Source organism: Orycteropus afer, unplaced genomic scaffold, assembly GCF_000298275.1.
Source record: "Orycteropus afer afer isolate SDZICR_OR568_19922 unplaced genomic scaffold, OryAfe1.0 scaffold00043, whole genome shotgun sequence".
NCBI classification, from domain to species: domain Eukaryota; kingdom Metazoa; phylum Chordata; class Mammalia; order Tubulidentata; family Orycteropodidae; genus Orycteropus; species Orycteropus afer.
This window is the reverse complement of record NW_006921630.1, coordinates 7,800,512-7,814,024: the sequence shown is the minus strand read 5'-3', so window position 1 is coordinate 7,814,024 and position 13,513 is coordinate 7,800,512. Positions and strand designations below refer to the sequence as shown.

The following is a 13,513-nucleotide window of genomic DNA, read 5'->3' as shown; positions in this document are numbered from 1 at the left end:
TTAAAAAACTAAACTCACCGTCATCAGGTTGATTCTGACTCATAGCAACCCCAATGGGTTTTCAAGGCTATAAATCTTTATATGGCATGTATAAAGGAGCTGTGGTGGTGTGGAGCCTAAGGCATCTGACTGCTAACCAGAAGGTTGCTGGCTCAAACCCACTAGCCACTCTGAGGAAGGAAGATGGGACACTCTTACTTCCATAAAGATTTACAGCCTTAGAAACTAACAGAGGTAGCTATGAGCAGCGAGTTTGGTTATATATATTTAAGTTATTTATATGTGTCTATAAATAACTTAAAAAAAATTTTCTGGTCTTGACCCATAAAATTAGTTTTATGACTGGGTTGTAACTGCACTTTGGAAACACTGCTGTGGAAAGGTATATTTTGCCTGCACTTCTCCCCTCACCCTTTGGGAAGGTGAGGAACTCCAGTGCCGTAGAAAATAGCAGCTAAGCACCACCCTACCCCCCTGCCCGCCTGCCCCTGCCTCATGGAAGTCAGCCTGGCCTCGAAGCAGGTCACCCGGGCAGTATCCCCTGTTCTGGGCCCATGATTCAATGATCTGAGTCACAATCCATGTGGGGCAGAGTGGGGAGTGCTCAAAGGCCTCTCTGAATGAAAGGATCCACAGATGGGCCCAGGATAGCTGAAGGAGCCACTTGGAGTCGCAGGGGTTCAAATCCTGCGTCCACTATTATTTGCTGTTGTGACCCTGGATAAGTGGTTTAACCTTTCCGAGCCTCCGAGTCCTCATTTGTAACCCAGAGGTAAGTAGTCCTACCCTCGAAGAGTTGCTGTAAGGATTCAGGATTTTATCCTTAATGTGCCCACAGAACTCTGGATTATTTCTGGAACAGGTAGAGCAAGGCCTACGAGGGTACCTCCCTGATTTCCCAGGAAAACGCTGATTTCCCAAATTCGAGAAATGCCTGTGCTTCCCCCATCGTGCCTAGAACATCAGGACACCCTTGCTGGCCCCTCGACTCCTCATTTTCTCCTTCCATCCCACCCACTAACTCCTGTTCGTCATCTGGGAGGCCCCAGCCTCTCTCGTTGCGGCGCCTCCAACACTACCTTTGAGCAAACCGCGGTCACCAAGCTGTTATCCAAAGTCTTGTTTCTCTCCCCCGCCTGCCCACTGTGAGTTCCTGGGAAGCAGTCAAGGTCGTCTTCATCCAGGCTCTGGCGCAGAACAAAGGGTGCGTGTGTTGGGGTTGTTCAATGACCTCCTGAAACCCACCTTCTGTCAAACCTCTGGCTCTAACCCGCTCGTGCCTAGTTGGGTGTCTCCCACCCCACCCCACCCCACCCCGCCTGCCGCCAGGAAGTGGCTTTGGCAGAACAGGCTGAGACGCACCCAACCTCCTATCACCGGCCCTACAAAGGCAAAGAAAGGGGCGCTGTGGGGGACATTTGAGGGAGGCGCGGGGCCCCACCCACGCAGAGGGTGACCTCACCGGCGGCCACCTGGCGGGAAAGGCGCAGCGTGCGCGGAGCCCCAGGGCTCTCACCTGTCTGTCCCCAGCCCATCGGCCCCCTTTGCAGACAGCGTGAGCGGGGTGGGGGGTGTGGGGGCGGGGGCGGGAGCCGCTTCTGAGGAGGGCGCGGGGCCCAAATAGAGGCGGGGAGCGGGCACGCTGCGGCATGCCGTCACTTCCTGGTCGCAGCTCTTGGTGTCTTGTCTCTGGGTCACAGGGCCTGGTCGAAGTTAAACTAGATTCTAGGTAAGAAGGTTGCTATGGTTGTGTGTGTGGCACAGAGCTGGACCAGGCTTCTAGGTCAGCAGATAGGAGAGATCAGACAAGAGGATAGAGGAACCAAACCACTCTCCCACCCATACAATCAGGAACTCCGAGTTTCACTTTATCCCACAGAGGAGCTGGAATGCATGCAAGTGATGACTTTTGCCCCTTTGGGTATCAGAGCCTGGTCTACTGCACAGTCCAGAGGCTGGGAGAGCCTCCACTGCTTGGGGATGGAGTGGGGAGGCTGCAGTGTGAAGAGTGGGGCGCCTGTCAGAGGTTTGGGTCACAGGGGCCAGGTTTGAGCATGCTATCATGGTCCTGGAACTTCATCTATGAAAATGAAATCAATATGCAGGACCACCTTCATAGGACAGGTGGTAGTTAAGGTTGTGTGTCAATTTGGCTGGGCCTGTCGAGTGGCTGAGCAGCTGGATGTAGTATTCCCCATGATGAGACTGGTAATCAACTCCGTGGTGGAATCTATTGGAGCAGCTGAGTAGCTGCCTTAGGGCTGTGGTCTGTTTCCTGTCTATAAGCAGCAGCTTTGGGCAGTCTCTAGCTTATGGCACGCTTGAACCCTGCATGTAGCCAAATCGTTGCTCAGCGGCCTACCATGCTCTGCCAATCTTGGACTTTTCAATGGACTTGAATCAATGGCCTACCGTGTTGTTTGGTAATATTACCAAACATGTTGCCTGTTTGTCAACCTTGGGCTCATCAGCCTCAGAAGCCAGTAGCTGTCTGAGTTAAGAAAAGCCTCCAGCTTCAGTGGGCCGGAAGCAGGAGGCAGAGCTAAAGCCTAAGGTTGAGGGGCTTTCACCCAACCCCTAGAGCCTGGCACTTTGAACTCGGACTTAAATCCTCCAAACTGTAAGAGAATAAACTTCTGTTTCTTCAAGTCATCCCACTGGCGGCACTAGATAACCAAAACAGGAAAATTTTAAGGACTAAATAAGATGTGTCAAGAACCTGGCCCAGCACCTGGCAGGTAATAGTTGCACATGGTCAGTGCTCCTTAAAGACCTTTCCCCGCCCTCCCCCCCAGCCCTAGCACCCACACTTTCATTTCCTCCCAGCTGGTGCCGTGAATCAAGGTGTTGTCCATATAGAGAAAACAGGTGGTTTTCACCCCCAGAAGACTTTTTCAACATGAAATTTCTCCAGAGATTCATGACCTCAAGGTCAATACTGGAGTACAGGAGCTGGCAGGGTTTCCCCTCACTTCTAGTTTCCTGCTTTGGAACCATGTTTATACTTTTGGGAGCTCAGCACCCTCTTCACAGCTCGAAGCCCTCAAGCACATCTGCTGGCCCTTCTGCTCACCTGCCAGAATCCCCCTGCATTCCTCCTTCATACCCACCTACCCTACACCCACCCCAGCCTTCCCACCTGCTGTGCTCTGGGCACCCTTCTTTTACTCCCTAGCTTCCAGGGCAGTAGTGGGAATAAAGGTTTTAACCAGCTCTCTGGAACCGGAGAGCACTCACCCTGCTAAATACACACACACTCCACAGCGCTGCCTCTCCTCTGCACACCCGACTGCCTTTTCCTCAGGCCACACGCGTCCTTTGGTGACCACCTTGCTTGTTGAAAGCTGCCCATGACATTCATTTTAACTGATTTAGCGGAATGCCGTGTATTTTACCACAGCCTGCATCCTGCCAAGTTCTAAAACAACCCAGGGGCTGCCTGCTCTACCACCCCACCCCACTCTCTCTTGTACCCTTCTCTCCTGCTTATAAACATACCTCACCACAGGTTCCTCTTCCAGCCAAACAACTGTCTCTGAGGCTTCTGCATCTATACTGGCTGTCAATCTAATCCGGGGGACTCCGCAGCCTTCCCCTCTGGCACACCCAACACAACAATGCCTGCACTGTCCCCAATTCCCTTATCCCAGCCCCTGCTCATGGTCAAGTGAGTGAGTGGTGCAGATTTAGCAACTCAGTGGGAGAAGCTTCAACTTTGCTGTTTAATAATTTAAAACTGACACATGGCCATCCATCTCCAGAGTCCCAACCCTCTGGTCAGTGTTCAAATCCAGAGTAAGATCTCATCCCTTCTGCACTTGGGGCCTTACTGCTCATACCTGCCACCAGGGAGGTCTGGGCATGTGGCTGGGGCAGCCTGTCACCAGCTGCAGCTCTGTCTCCAAGCTCAACAGAACTGCAGCCACTCCAGTCTCTACCTGGGCAGAGACAGAGGGCAGGGTGGCATGAGGCAGGGCTGGCTAGTCCCACAGGCTGGAGCATGGCTATTACAGCTATATGTCCTTGAAATTGGTTGGTTTCATTTTTTTTTTCCTTCAAATTTATATGTAATCAAAATCTCCCAGAAATTTTTTAATATCCTAGCTACCATGTAACATCTCTCTGGTTCTCACACCCAGCAGTGGCATATGAAGCCATTGGAACACATGTTTTTGGTTTCAGAATATCTGGTTAACAACTATAAGGCCATTGTTGTTGTTGTTGTTATGTGCCGTCGAGTCGGCCCCGACTCATAGCGACCCCTCCTTGGGTTTCCGAGGCAGTATCACTACGGAAGTAGGATTGCCCACCTTCCTTCCATTACTCCAGGATATTTTGCCCATTTCTGGATAAAGAGCAAAAAAAGGTAGTAGGGAGAAAAAAGGAAAGGAATCAAGGGGCCCTGATGGTGTAGTGGCTAAGGCATGTGACTGCTAGCCAGAACATTGGTGGTTCAAACCTACCAGCAGCTCTGAGGAAGGAAGACTGGGCAATCTACTTCTGTAAAGATTTACTGCCTCAGAAACCCAAAGGGGGTCACTGAGTTGGAATCGACTTGATAGCAGTGAGTTTGGTTTTTTCCATGGCCAAGCACTTTCTCTGGTTCCGGAATATTGGGGGCTGAGGGAGCCTTTGACAGAGTGGCATGGAACCTAGGGGATGAGGTCAACACTCTGAAACCAACTGAAGGACTCAATGAAGCATTCTTCCTGCAACATAGTTGCAAGTAGATATTGACATCACAACTGGCATGGAAAGACGCCTAGGTTTTCTTTCCCCAGTTTGCATAAATTAATAGCCTTAAACAAAACACACAAACAGGCTCCATGCCTCTCCCCAGGGCCGTCCATCACAGAAGCCTGCCACAGCCTAACTGGTTAGATGCCACCGTGATCTGTGTTCTTCTTCGACGGAGCAGCTCTGTGTAGCGTGTTCTCAGCCTTCCCCTGTGAGGGGGTTCAGGGCTTCTGTGTGGTGACACTGAGAGCAACGGCACCTCGTGGTCACCGTGGGACAGGCCTCTGCCTCAGCACACGGACTGATAAGCTCTCTGCGTGGGCCAGGAGCTCCTTAATGTGAGCCAAGCCCAGCCCTGCCACCTTGGCCCCGTTCACCTCAAGGAGCTCATCCCCCACCCCCAGCAGGCCTGAATACAGCTTGGCCGTGCTGGCATCAGCCATCTCCTGCACGTAGAACCCTGCAAAAGAAAACAGGAGAATTTAGCAAATGAAACCAGAGCAGCACTAGAGAACCACAACAATAAGTCACCATTACAGTTCCAAAATACAAATGTAATAAGCACTACGGGTTTAGAAATATTTCTACCTTTATGAGGCTCTCTAAAATTAAGTCATTAGAAACCTATAAGTCATGGGAAAGTTATTTAGAAAATTTCTGAACAAAGATACAGAAACATAGAAGTATGTGAAGAATGTGCTAAACCACCTTTAAGTTGACTTAACTGATAAAAGAAGATAGAACATAGTCAATCTTTGTAAATCAGCCTTGAGACATAAATCTTAACCTCCCTAATCTGTAACCTTGAAGAAACTGATACATCATCTGGCTAATCTCCAACCCTGAGGAAAAGACACAACATGCTAGTCTTTGACATCATGTGGCGCCAAGGTGAGAAATTCCCATATAGGCCCTAAATTTCTGCTCACTCACTGAGAGGAGCCAGAGGCAAACACCAAGAACCTGCTGCAACTCTGCCCACGGCTGCTGACCTCAGACCCGGGCTACGAGGAACCTCTACCAAGTGCCACCTGTGTTAAGCCTTCCTCTTGAGACCTCCCGTTAAAGATAAAAGCCTGAAGTCTAAAGATTTGAACTCTAGCCACTGAATTAACGTTGGAATCGTAAATGCTGACTCTTCAGTTCAAAATGAATGTTGTAAGGTCTTCCTTTCATGTCTTGCCATGACTGCCTTGTAGTAAACTAAATGAGTTCACGCATGACAAGCCTAGGTACCTCTCTATTAATTTCCTAAGATATTAAACCATCTAGAACAGTCCTCTTCTTCACCACCCTGCCCCATGAAGGTATGATTATTCTCATAAGATCATTCCCAGCTTCTCTGCTCATATCTGGGGTCTGGCTTTCAGGGACCCCCTCAGGGGAGCAGGCCCACTGGCAGAAGCTGGTTCCCTGGCTTCATGTAGTGACAGCGTAGTGACAGTGCAAGAAGGGTCAAGCTGAGCAAAGCTCTCTTAAGTCACTGCTGGAAACCTTTCAACCTCCCCTTCCACTGGTTTCTCCTGAGAGATTAAAGGAGGGGCAGGTTAACCCAGAGAGAGCTGGAGCCCCCAGCCCCACGCTGTCTGCTGTGAGAACACAGGAGAATGGGAGCTCAGCACTGTGGAAGACTGCAGGGAACAAACCTGGGACAGATGACAGCAGAGGAATGCATAGAGGGAGCTCAGTGCACCCTCAAACACACTCGCTGCTCTCAGGCCAGGCCCGGCTGGCTCCCAGTTAGAAGCAGTAAGCAACTGCCCACACATTGTCTCCACTTCCTCTTCCTAGAATCAGGTTCCTTAGAAGGGACCTGAAAGGGCACCTGGTCTGGTTCCTCAATCTCTCGCTTGAAACCATTTAGCGCATGTTAGCACCTCTAGTGGGACCTCTCTGTTCCTCCTCTTCTATTTGGCCTCCATCCAGCCCCGTGAGCTTTGTTAAGCCCAGCTTCTGGCCTGGATGGGGTCCCTGGGTAGTATAAACGGTTAATGTGCTGCTAACTGAAAGGCTGCAGGCTTGTCCACCCAGTGGTGTCGTTGGAAGAAAGGTCTGGCAAGCTACTTCTGAAAAATCAGCCACTGGGAATGCTATGGAGCACAGTTTTATTCTGATGCACATAGGGTCACCAACAGTCAGAATCAAGTCCATGGCTGCTGTTTTTTTTTTTTCCTGGCATGAGAAGGATTTTAGCTCTGAGTTTACAAAATCAATCTTTGCCCATGGTTTCTTCTCCCTGGTCCGAGATGTGGATATCCCTTTTGTTGGCCCTTGGCCACTTTGAGCCTTTTCTGCAAGGCTCTGTCTCCCACCTGACGACTTGGTCTGTCTGCCATCTTGGTCACACAAGGCTTCTCTCCACCCTTGCCCTCTTTTACCTCTTCAATGTGGATGTTTTAATTGCTTGCCTGCTCTGTCTGAGTGATAGGGGCGTGAGGACAGGGCAGTAAGGAGGGCCCAGGTGAGCCTGGAGAAGTGTCCGGTGCACTGTAGGGGACATGGGCTGGGAGTGATGATCAGAATCAAAAGAAGGCAGCCAGAGCTACACCAGACACTGGTGGCATTCCAGCCATTTTGGGGAGACTCTAGGGGCAGGTTTCACAACTTAGCCACGATAAAAACATGATAGAGAGACTGCTATCGTCAGTATTTACTGTCAGATAGAAACGGTCTTCGTTACAGATGTGTGATCTCTATATTGTACCTAATTGTAGTGGAAGGCAAGCCTGCTGCTCTCACACGCTTGTACAAAGTCAGATGGATATGATGGCCGACAAGTTAACACCAGCATCTTGACATATTATGAGAAGCACAAACCAACCCCAGCTCATAGCCCCTCTGAGGCCCAGGAGAAGAGACCCTTAAGTTGCTGAGGGACAACCTGTGGCAAGGAGGCACCAGCACCTGCCATGTTCCGTGTGTGTGGCGAGACCTGTGTGACAACAGCCAACTGTAGCAGCAGCTGGAGCAGGACATGACCTGGGTAGGACAAGGAAGAGTGCTCACCGACCCAGGGAGAGGGCTGGGGCAAAGCCCTAAGAGGGTCACTGGAGACCCCTACTCCTCAGGGCTCTGTGAGAGGTCATAGGTGAGGCCTCCCACTGCCTACAAAGAGCCCAAAATAGATTTCTGGGGGTTGGGAGACATAGTCCAATGCCCTGTGTGTATGATCTCACATTGACAGATCAATGCAGATCAACCGTCCCTCATCAGGGGTTCTGCTCCCCAAATAACACATTCTCTTTCTGAAGAGAAGGGGCAAAAAGTGTGAGGTTCTTTCATATATACCTCACTGAAAACTCCTTGTGGCTCTTCCAATTACATTTCATTATCCTCATTTTATAGATTAGAGAACTGAGGCTCAGAGAGGGTAAGTAACCTGTACAAGGTCACACAGCCAGCTTGTGGAGGTACTGGGAAAGAGACTTTATATTGTCTTGCAAGAAGGGCCTATTTTACCTCATCTAAGGAGTTCCTGAGGTGCAGTCACTAAGGCATTTGGCTGCTAACCAAAAGGTTGGTGGTTCGAAGCCACCAGCTACTCTGCAGAAGAAAGATCAGGCATTCTGCTTCTGTGAAAATGTACAGCCTTGGAAAACCCAATGGGGGTCGTTATGAGTTGGAATCCACTCAATGGCAATGATTTTTTTTTTTTCTTCTTAAGGAGCCCTGAGTGGTACAAATGGTTATGGTGCTCGGCTACTAACCGAAAGTCTGGAGGTTTGAATCCACCCAGAGATGCCTTGGAAGAAAGGCCTGGAGATCTACTTTCAAAAAAACCAGCCATTGAAAACTCTGTGAGCACAGTTCTACCCTGCCCCACAGGGGGTTGCCATGAATCCTAACTAACTCAATGGCAACTGCTTTTATTTTTTAAGGAGCGAGGAAGCTAAAGGAAGATGTAGAGTGGCTAAAGAGGAGCCTCCAGAACCTTCTGAGAGCTTTATGATGATCAGTACGTCTCCACATCTCCATGTATGAAATCTCCCATTGAAGACAGGCATTTTACCCAACCCCTGCCTGAGGTCCAGAATGGGGAGGGGGACCTGTCCTCTCTTTCTCTCACACTCGTGTCTAATCCATCAGCAAACTGAGTCAAACTTACGTTCAAAACATCCAGAACCCAACCACTTCTCACCACCTCCACAGACACTCCCAATCCAAGCCACCTTTGTCTGTCCTGCATACTGAAACAGCTTTAAAACGGTTCTCCCTGGTTCCACCTTTGCCCCACAGGGGTTTATCTCAACATGGTAGTCAGTGAAGTGAGCATTGAAAATGGTAATCAGAGCACACCAGGCCTCTGCTCCCAGCCTTCCAGTCACTGCTGCCTCACTCAGCATCACAGCCCAAGACCTCACCTCAGACCTGTGCCTCTGGCAGCCCAGCTCCCACCTGCCCAGCGGGCCACTGCGCTCAACTCAAGCCGCCCTCCTCACAGTTCTTCTAAGGGTCAGACTCACCCCTGGGCCTCAGGGCCTTTGTAATACTGTCCCCTCTGCCTACAATGCTTTTCTTTCTTTTTTGGCTCAAAAGCTTCCTCTTTTTCTTCTTCTTCTTCTTTTTTTTTTTTTTTAATTTTTGTGACCTGGGTGAAAGTTTACAGAGTACATTCATTTTCCCTACAGCAGTTCATACACATTTTGTTTCATGACATTGACTACAATTCCCCACAATGTAACAGCTCTCTTCCCACTTCCTCCCTGTAGTTCTCTCTTCCCTGTGTCCTTCCCTCCCATGCACTACTGCCCTCCCACCCCCAGCTATCTCCCTGTGCAAATACTGCCCTTCTGTTCTCCCATGATTGATCATTCTAAGCCTACAATACTTTTCCCAAATGCCTACGTGACACCTCCTTCACTCTACTCCAGTCTCTGCTCCAATGCCATCTTCTCAGAGAGGAGGCCCTAATTGCCCTGTCTACAATATACTTCTTCACTGCCACTCTATGGGCCCCACCCTGCTTATTTTTATTTTTTTCTTAGTATTTCCCCCTATCTGATATATATATTTAACATATAAAAATCTGTATGTTCCATGTGCACAGAGATTTTGTCCATTTACTACTGTATGGCCATTGATCAAACCAAATCCACTGTCACTGAGTCAATTCCAACTCACAGCAACCCTATAGGACAGAGTAGAACTGCCCCATAGGGTTTCCAAGGCGGTATATCTTTACAGAAGCAGACTGCCTCATCTTACTCCAATGGAGTTGCTGGTGGGTTCAAACCACCGACCTTTTGGTTAGCAGCTGAGTGCTTTAACTACTGTACCACCAGAGCTCCTTGTATTGCCATTAGGTGCTCAATATATATTTTTTTGAAACAGTGAACGATAGGACAGATGCAAAAACTCATGCTGCAGTCTATAACTTTGGCAGCAGGCAGATTTTCCTACAGGCTCAATAACTCTGACCACGTAGATCAAAGCTCAGGATTGAGCCCTTCTCAGCAGAGCCCTGCCTGCAGCCAGCTTCTGTGAGTGTGACACTCTGTGTCTGTGATCTTTCTCTTTTCTTCCTTCATCGCCCCTCCCTTCCCCATCCCCAGCATCCTGTCCTCCTCTTCCACTCATCGGATCTGGGAAAAGCCTTGCAGGGTCTTTTGCCTGAGATGGATTCGGGGCCACAGCCCTTAAACAAAGGTCTAGACAAATTACTTTGCCTTGAAAGATTTGTTTCCCTCAGTACCAACCCACTGTTCCAGACAGGACTAAGCACCAGCTAGAGTGCAGAACGATAGCCCTGGGCCCCTCACTGACCTAGCCAGTATTGAATCGAGACCTAATGGGCAACTCAGCCAGGGGTGTGGGCCAAGACCTATCTGAACATGAACCTTCAACGCTGGCCCTCAGGGAGGGCTGTGGACACAGACAGACATGCACGTTCCACATGCCTGGACATATCAATAGCTGGAGGAAGGAAACAATTTAAACGTATTGACCACATCAAAGAGATGAGGAGAGGCAGCCAGCACAGATGCTCTCCCTCTGGCTCTCCTCTGAAAAGAAGGCCTTCAAGATTTTGATTTCAAGATATCATGAGACGTCAGAGGGACAGTGGACTCAAACCTGCCAGCTTTGTGTACTCCATCAACCCCTTGTCTTCTCAGGGCTACAGTGGCACAGGGTCCTGCAGGTCAGGCTCTGACGCAGCCCTTGACACTTCAGAAAGAGCCCCCTAAGGGAAGAATTCTAGTCCTTTGGCAGAGAGTTTCTCTGAATCCAGAGCTCCATGGCTGAGCCAATGGCCAGAAAAAGCCTCTGACCATGGGCTTCTGGCAAGGCTTGTGGTTTACTAAGGCCCCAGGTCTGTGGGACCCAGGAAGGGAAAGAGACATACCTGAGTCACGGCGCCCATTCCCGGAAGCCACACAGAAGCCAAAAGTACCCTCTGGGGAGCGCTGTAGCAGCAGCTGGCTCGTGCCATCCGGGTACACCTCCACCACGCGGCCTACTGTGCGGGCCAGGCTGGGGGCACCCACATCCTCCACGCTGAGGGCACGCCGGGGTGGGGCCTTGGCTGGCCTATGAGGGACCAACCAGAGAACAGTATGAGGCCAAAGAGGGCAGCCCTGGCTTAAAGGCTCCTGATGCCTTTGGACTTCAGAGTCTAACACTGGAGGCTGGGTTTCATCTCAACCAGCATAAAGAGTCTGGCTTGGGCCAAGATCGGTGGGTCCCCACAGCTTTCCTAAGGCTGCTGCAGAATGACAAAGCCCCCCCACCCCCCGCACCAAGAGCAGTGTTTTTTTAACCTTTCTGGGTGCAGAGCTTCCTTTGAGAATGTGATGAAAGCTATCATTTTATACAAAATATCTAGAAGTTAATAGACCCCCAAGTCCACCCATGGAGCCCTGGTTCAGAGAAGCTAGCCTAGAGGGTCTCATCAGAGGTTGTGATTTCTCTGGGGAGGGTCACAGGTAAGGGCCTCTTTTAGAAGCCCTGTCTCTGGATCTTTTAACTGGACCTTTAGTTGGTTAAAGAAGCTCTCTGGAATTCCTATTTCAAGATGTCATCAGACATCAGAGGGACAGTGGAGTCAAACCTGCCCAACTCTACCCACTACAGCAACCCCACATCTTCTCAGGGCTTCAGTGGCACAGGACAAGGGCAGTGAAGGTTGGGCTGCAGACTCCTGCAGCGCCCTGTCCCCCCACACCTATACCCTTCATCTCCATCTGACTTGTTAGAGGGAGACACAGGTAGTTGACCTTGCTTTCTCTTTTTTAAAATAATATTTTATTGTGTTTTTGGTGAAAAGTTACACAGCAAATTAGGTTCCCATTTGACAATTTCCATACAATTGTTCAGTGACATTAGTTACATTTTTCACAATGTGTCAAGCCTTGCTTTCTCTTAAAGAGAGCCCACTCAGGGTGGTGCTACTGAGGCAGGAAGGAGTTAAACTTACAGTTCCACTGGGCTCTAAGTTTATCCTCCAAGTCACTTGTGCCCATTTTTTTTTTCTTTTTTTAATTTTGATTTGGGTGAAAATTTACAGAGCAAATTCACTTTCCATACAGTAGTTCACACACTTTGTCTCATGACATTGACTACAATTTCCCACAATGCAACAACTCCCCTCCCACTTCCTCCCAATAGTTACCTCTTCCCTGTGTCCATCCTTCCATGCACTCCTGCCCCCTGAGCTGTCTCCCTGTGCATAAACAGCCATTCTTTCTCTCCAAGGAGTGTATCTACCTCAGGTAAATGTTCAACTCATGTGTCTGTCTTTTGTTTGGCTGGAAGCCACAGGTGTGGGTTCAATTCCAGATCTGAAGGTCTTGTGTCCATTCTTACCTGCCACCTGCACTGTGGTCCCCTGGCTCCCCTACCAAGTAGAAGCTGGATCGGTCCACCTTGCTGCTTAGCAGAGACTGGAGGTTCTGAAAGGAGGCAGCTTTCCGATGTTGGTGAGAGGATGACACCTAGTGGGAAAGATCCAATATTGCAGGTGAGAAAAGTTACCTGGGCAGGTCTTATGGGGACTTGGCCCCAACCATGAACCTACCAATAAAGCAGTTGTTGACTTGATTCTGATTCATGGTAACCCCATGTGTGTCACAGTAGACCTATGTTACATACAGTTTTCAATGGCTGAGTTTTCAGAAGTAGATCACCAGACCTTTCTTTTGAGATGCCTCTGGGTATACGCAAACCTCCAACCTTTCAATTAGCAGCCAATTACATTAATCGTTTGCACTACTCCACCATGAACTGAAAGGCCTTTTAAGGAGCTCTGGTAGTGCAGTGCCTAAGGCACTCGACTGCTAACCAGAAGGCTGGTGGTTCAAACCCACCAGCCACTCCTTGGAAGGAAGCTTGGGCAATCTACTTCTGTAGTGATACCACCTAGGAAACCCAAGGAGGGGTCCTTATGAGCCGGGTTTGACTCAACGGCACATAAGAAATTAATGGTGCAAACTCCCCAGGGCTCAACAAGTATCACCATAACACTCAAGAAAATAGGTCTATGCAGGCTCCAAGTTGTTTTAAATTTTGGCTAAAATTATTCCTGTAATTATAATACTCATGGTGATAGAAGACTGATTTTTTTAAAGTGAAAGCAAATTAATTATAGAATAATGAACACAATTTTAAAGATAAAATCTGAAATATTATTTTTTAACTCTTTAGTATCTCCTATAATTGCATTCATTCAAAAATTGTGATTTTGACTATGTACTTTGAGACACTGCATAAAAAGATCAACAAGACAAAACTCCCTCAAGGAGTTCACCAAATAATTGGGGGTGGGTGAGCACAGATAAAC

The 13,513-nt window shown here is 49.1% G+C and overlaps 1 protein-coding gene across 1 annotated transcript in view; it reads right to left on the bottom strand.

Annotated features, from left to right (window-relative positions):
• Window positions 1-5,003: 5,003 nt before the first annotated feature.
• KIAA1614 (KIAA1614 ortholog) overlaps window positions 5,004-13,513 on the bottom strand; it is a 46,203-nt gene continuing 37,693 nt past the window's right edge. The window contains exons 8-10 of the mRNA XM_007937688.1: window positions 12,541-12,668; window positions 11,081-11,265; window positions 5,004-5,197 (exon numbers count right to left, since the gene is read on the bottom strand). Of these exons, the coding sequence (XP_007935879.1) occupies window positions 5,004-5,197; window positions 11,081-11,265; window positions 12,541-12,668 (507 nt within the window). The remainder of the gene's footprint in view (window positions 5,198-11,080; window positions 11,266-12,540; window positions 12,669-13,513) is intronic.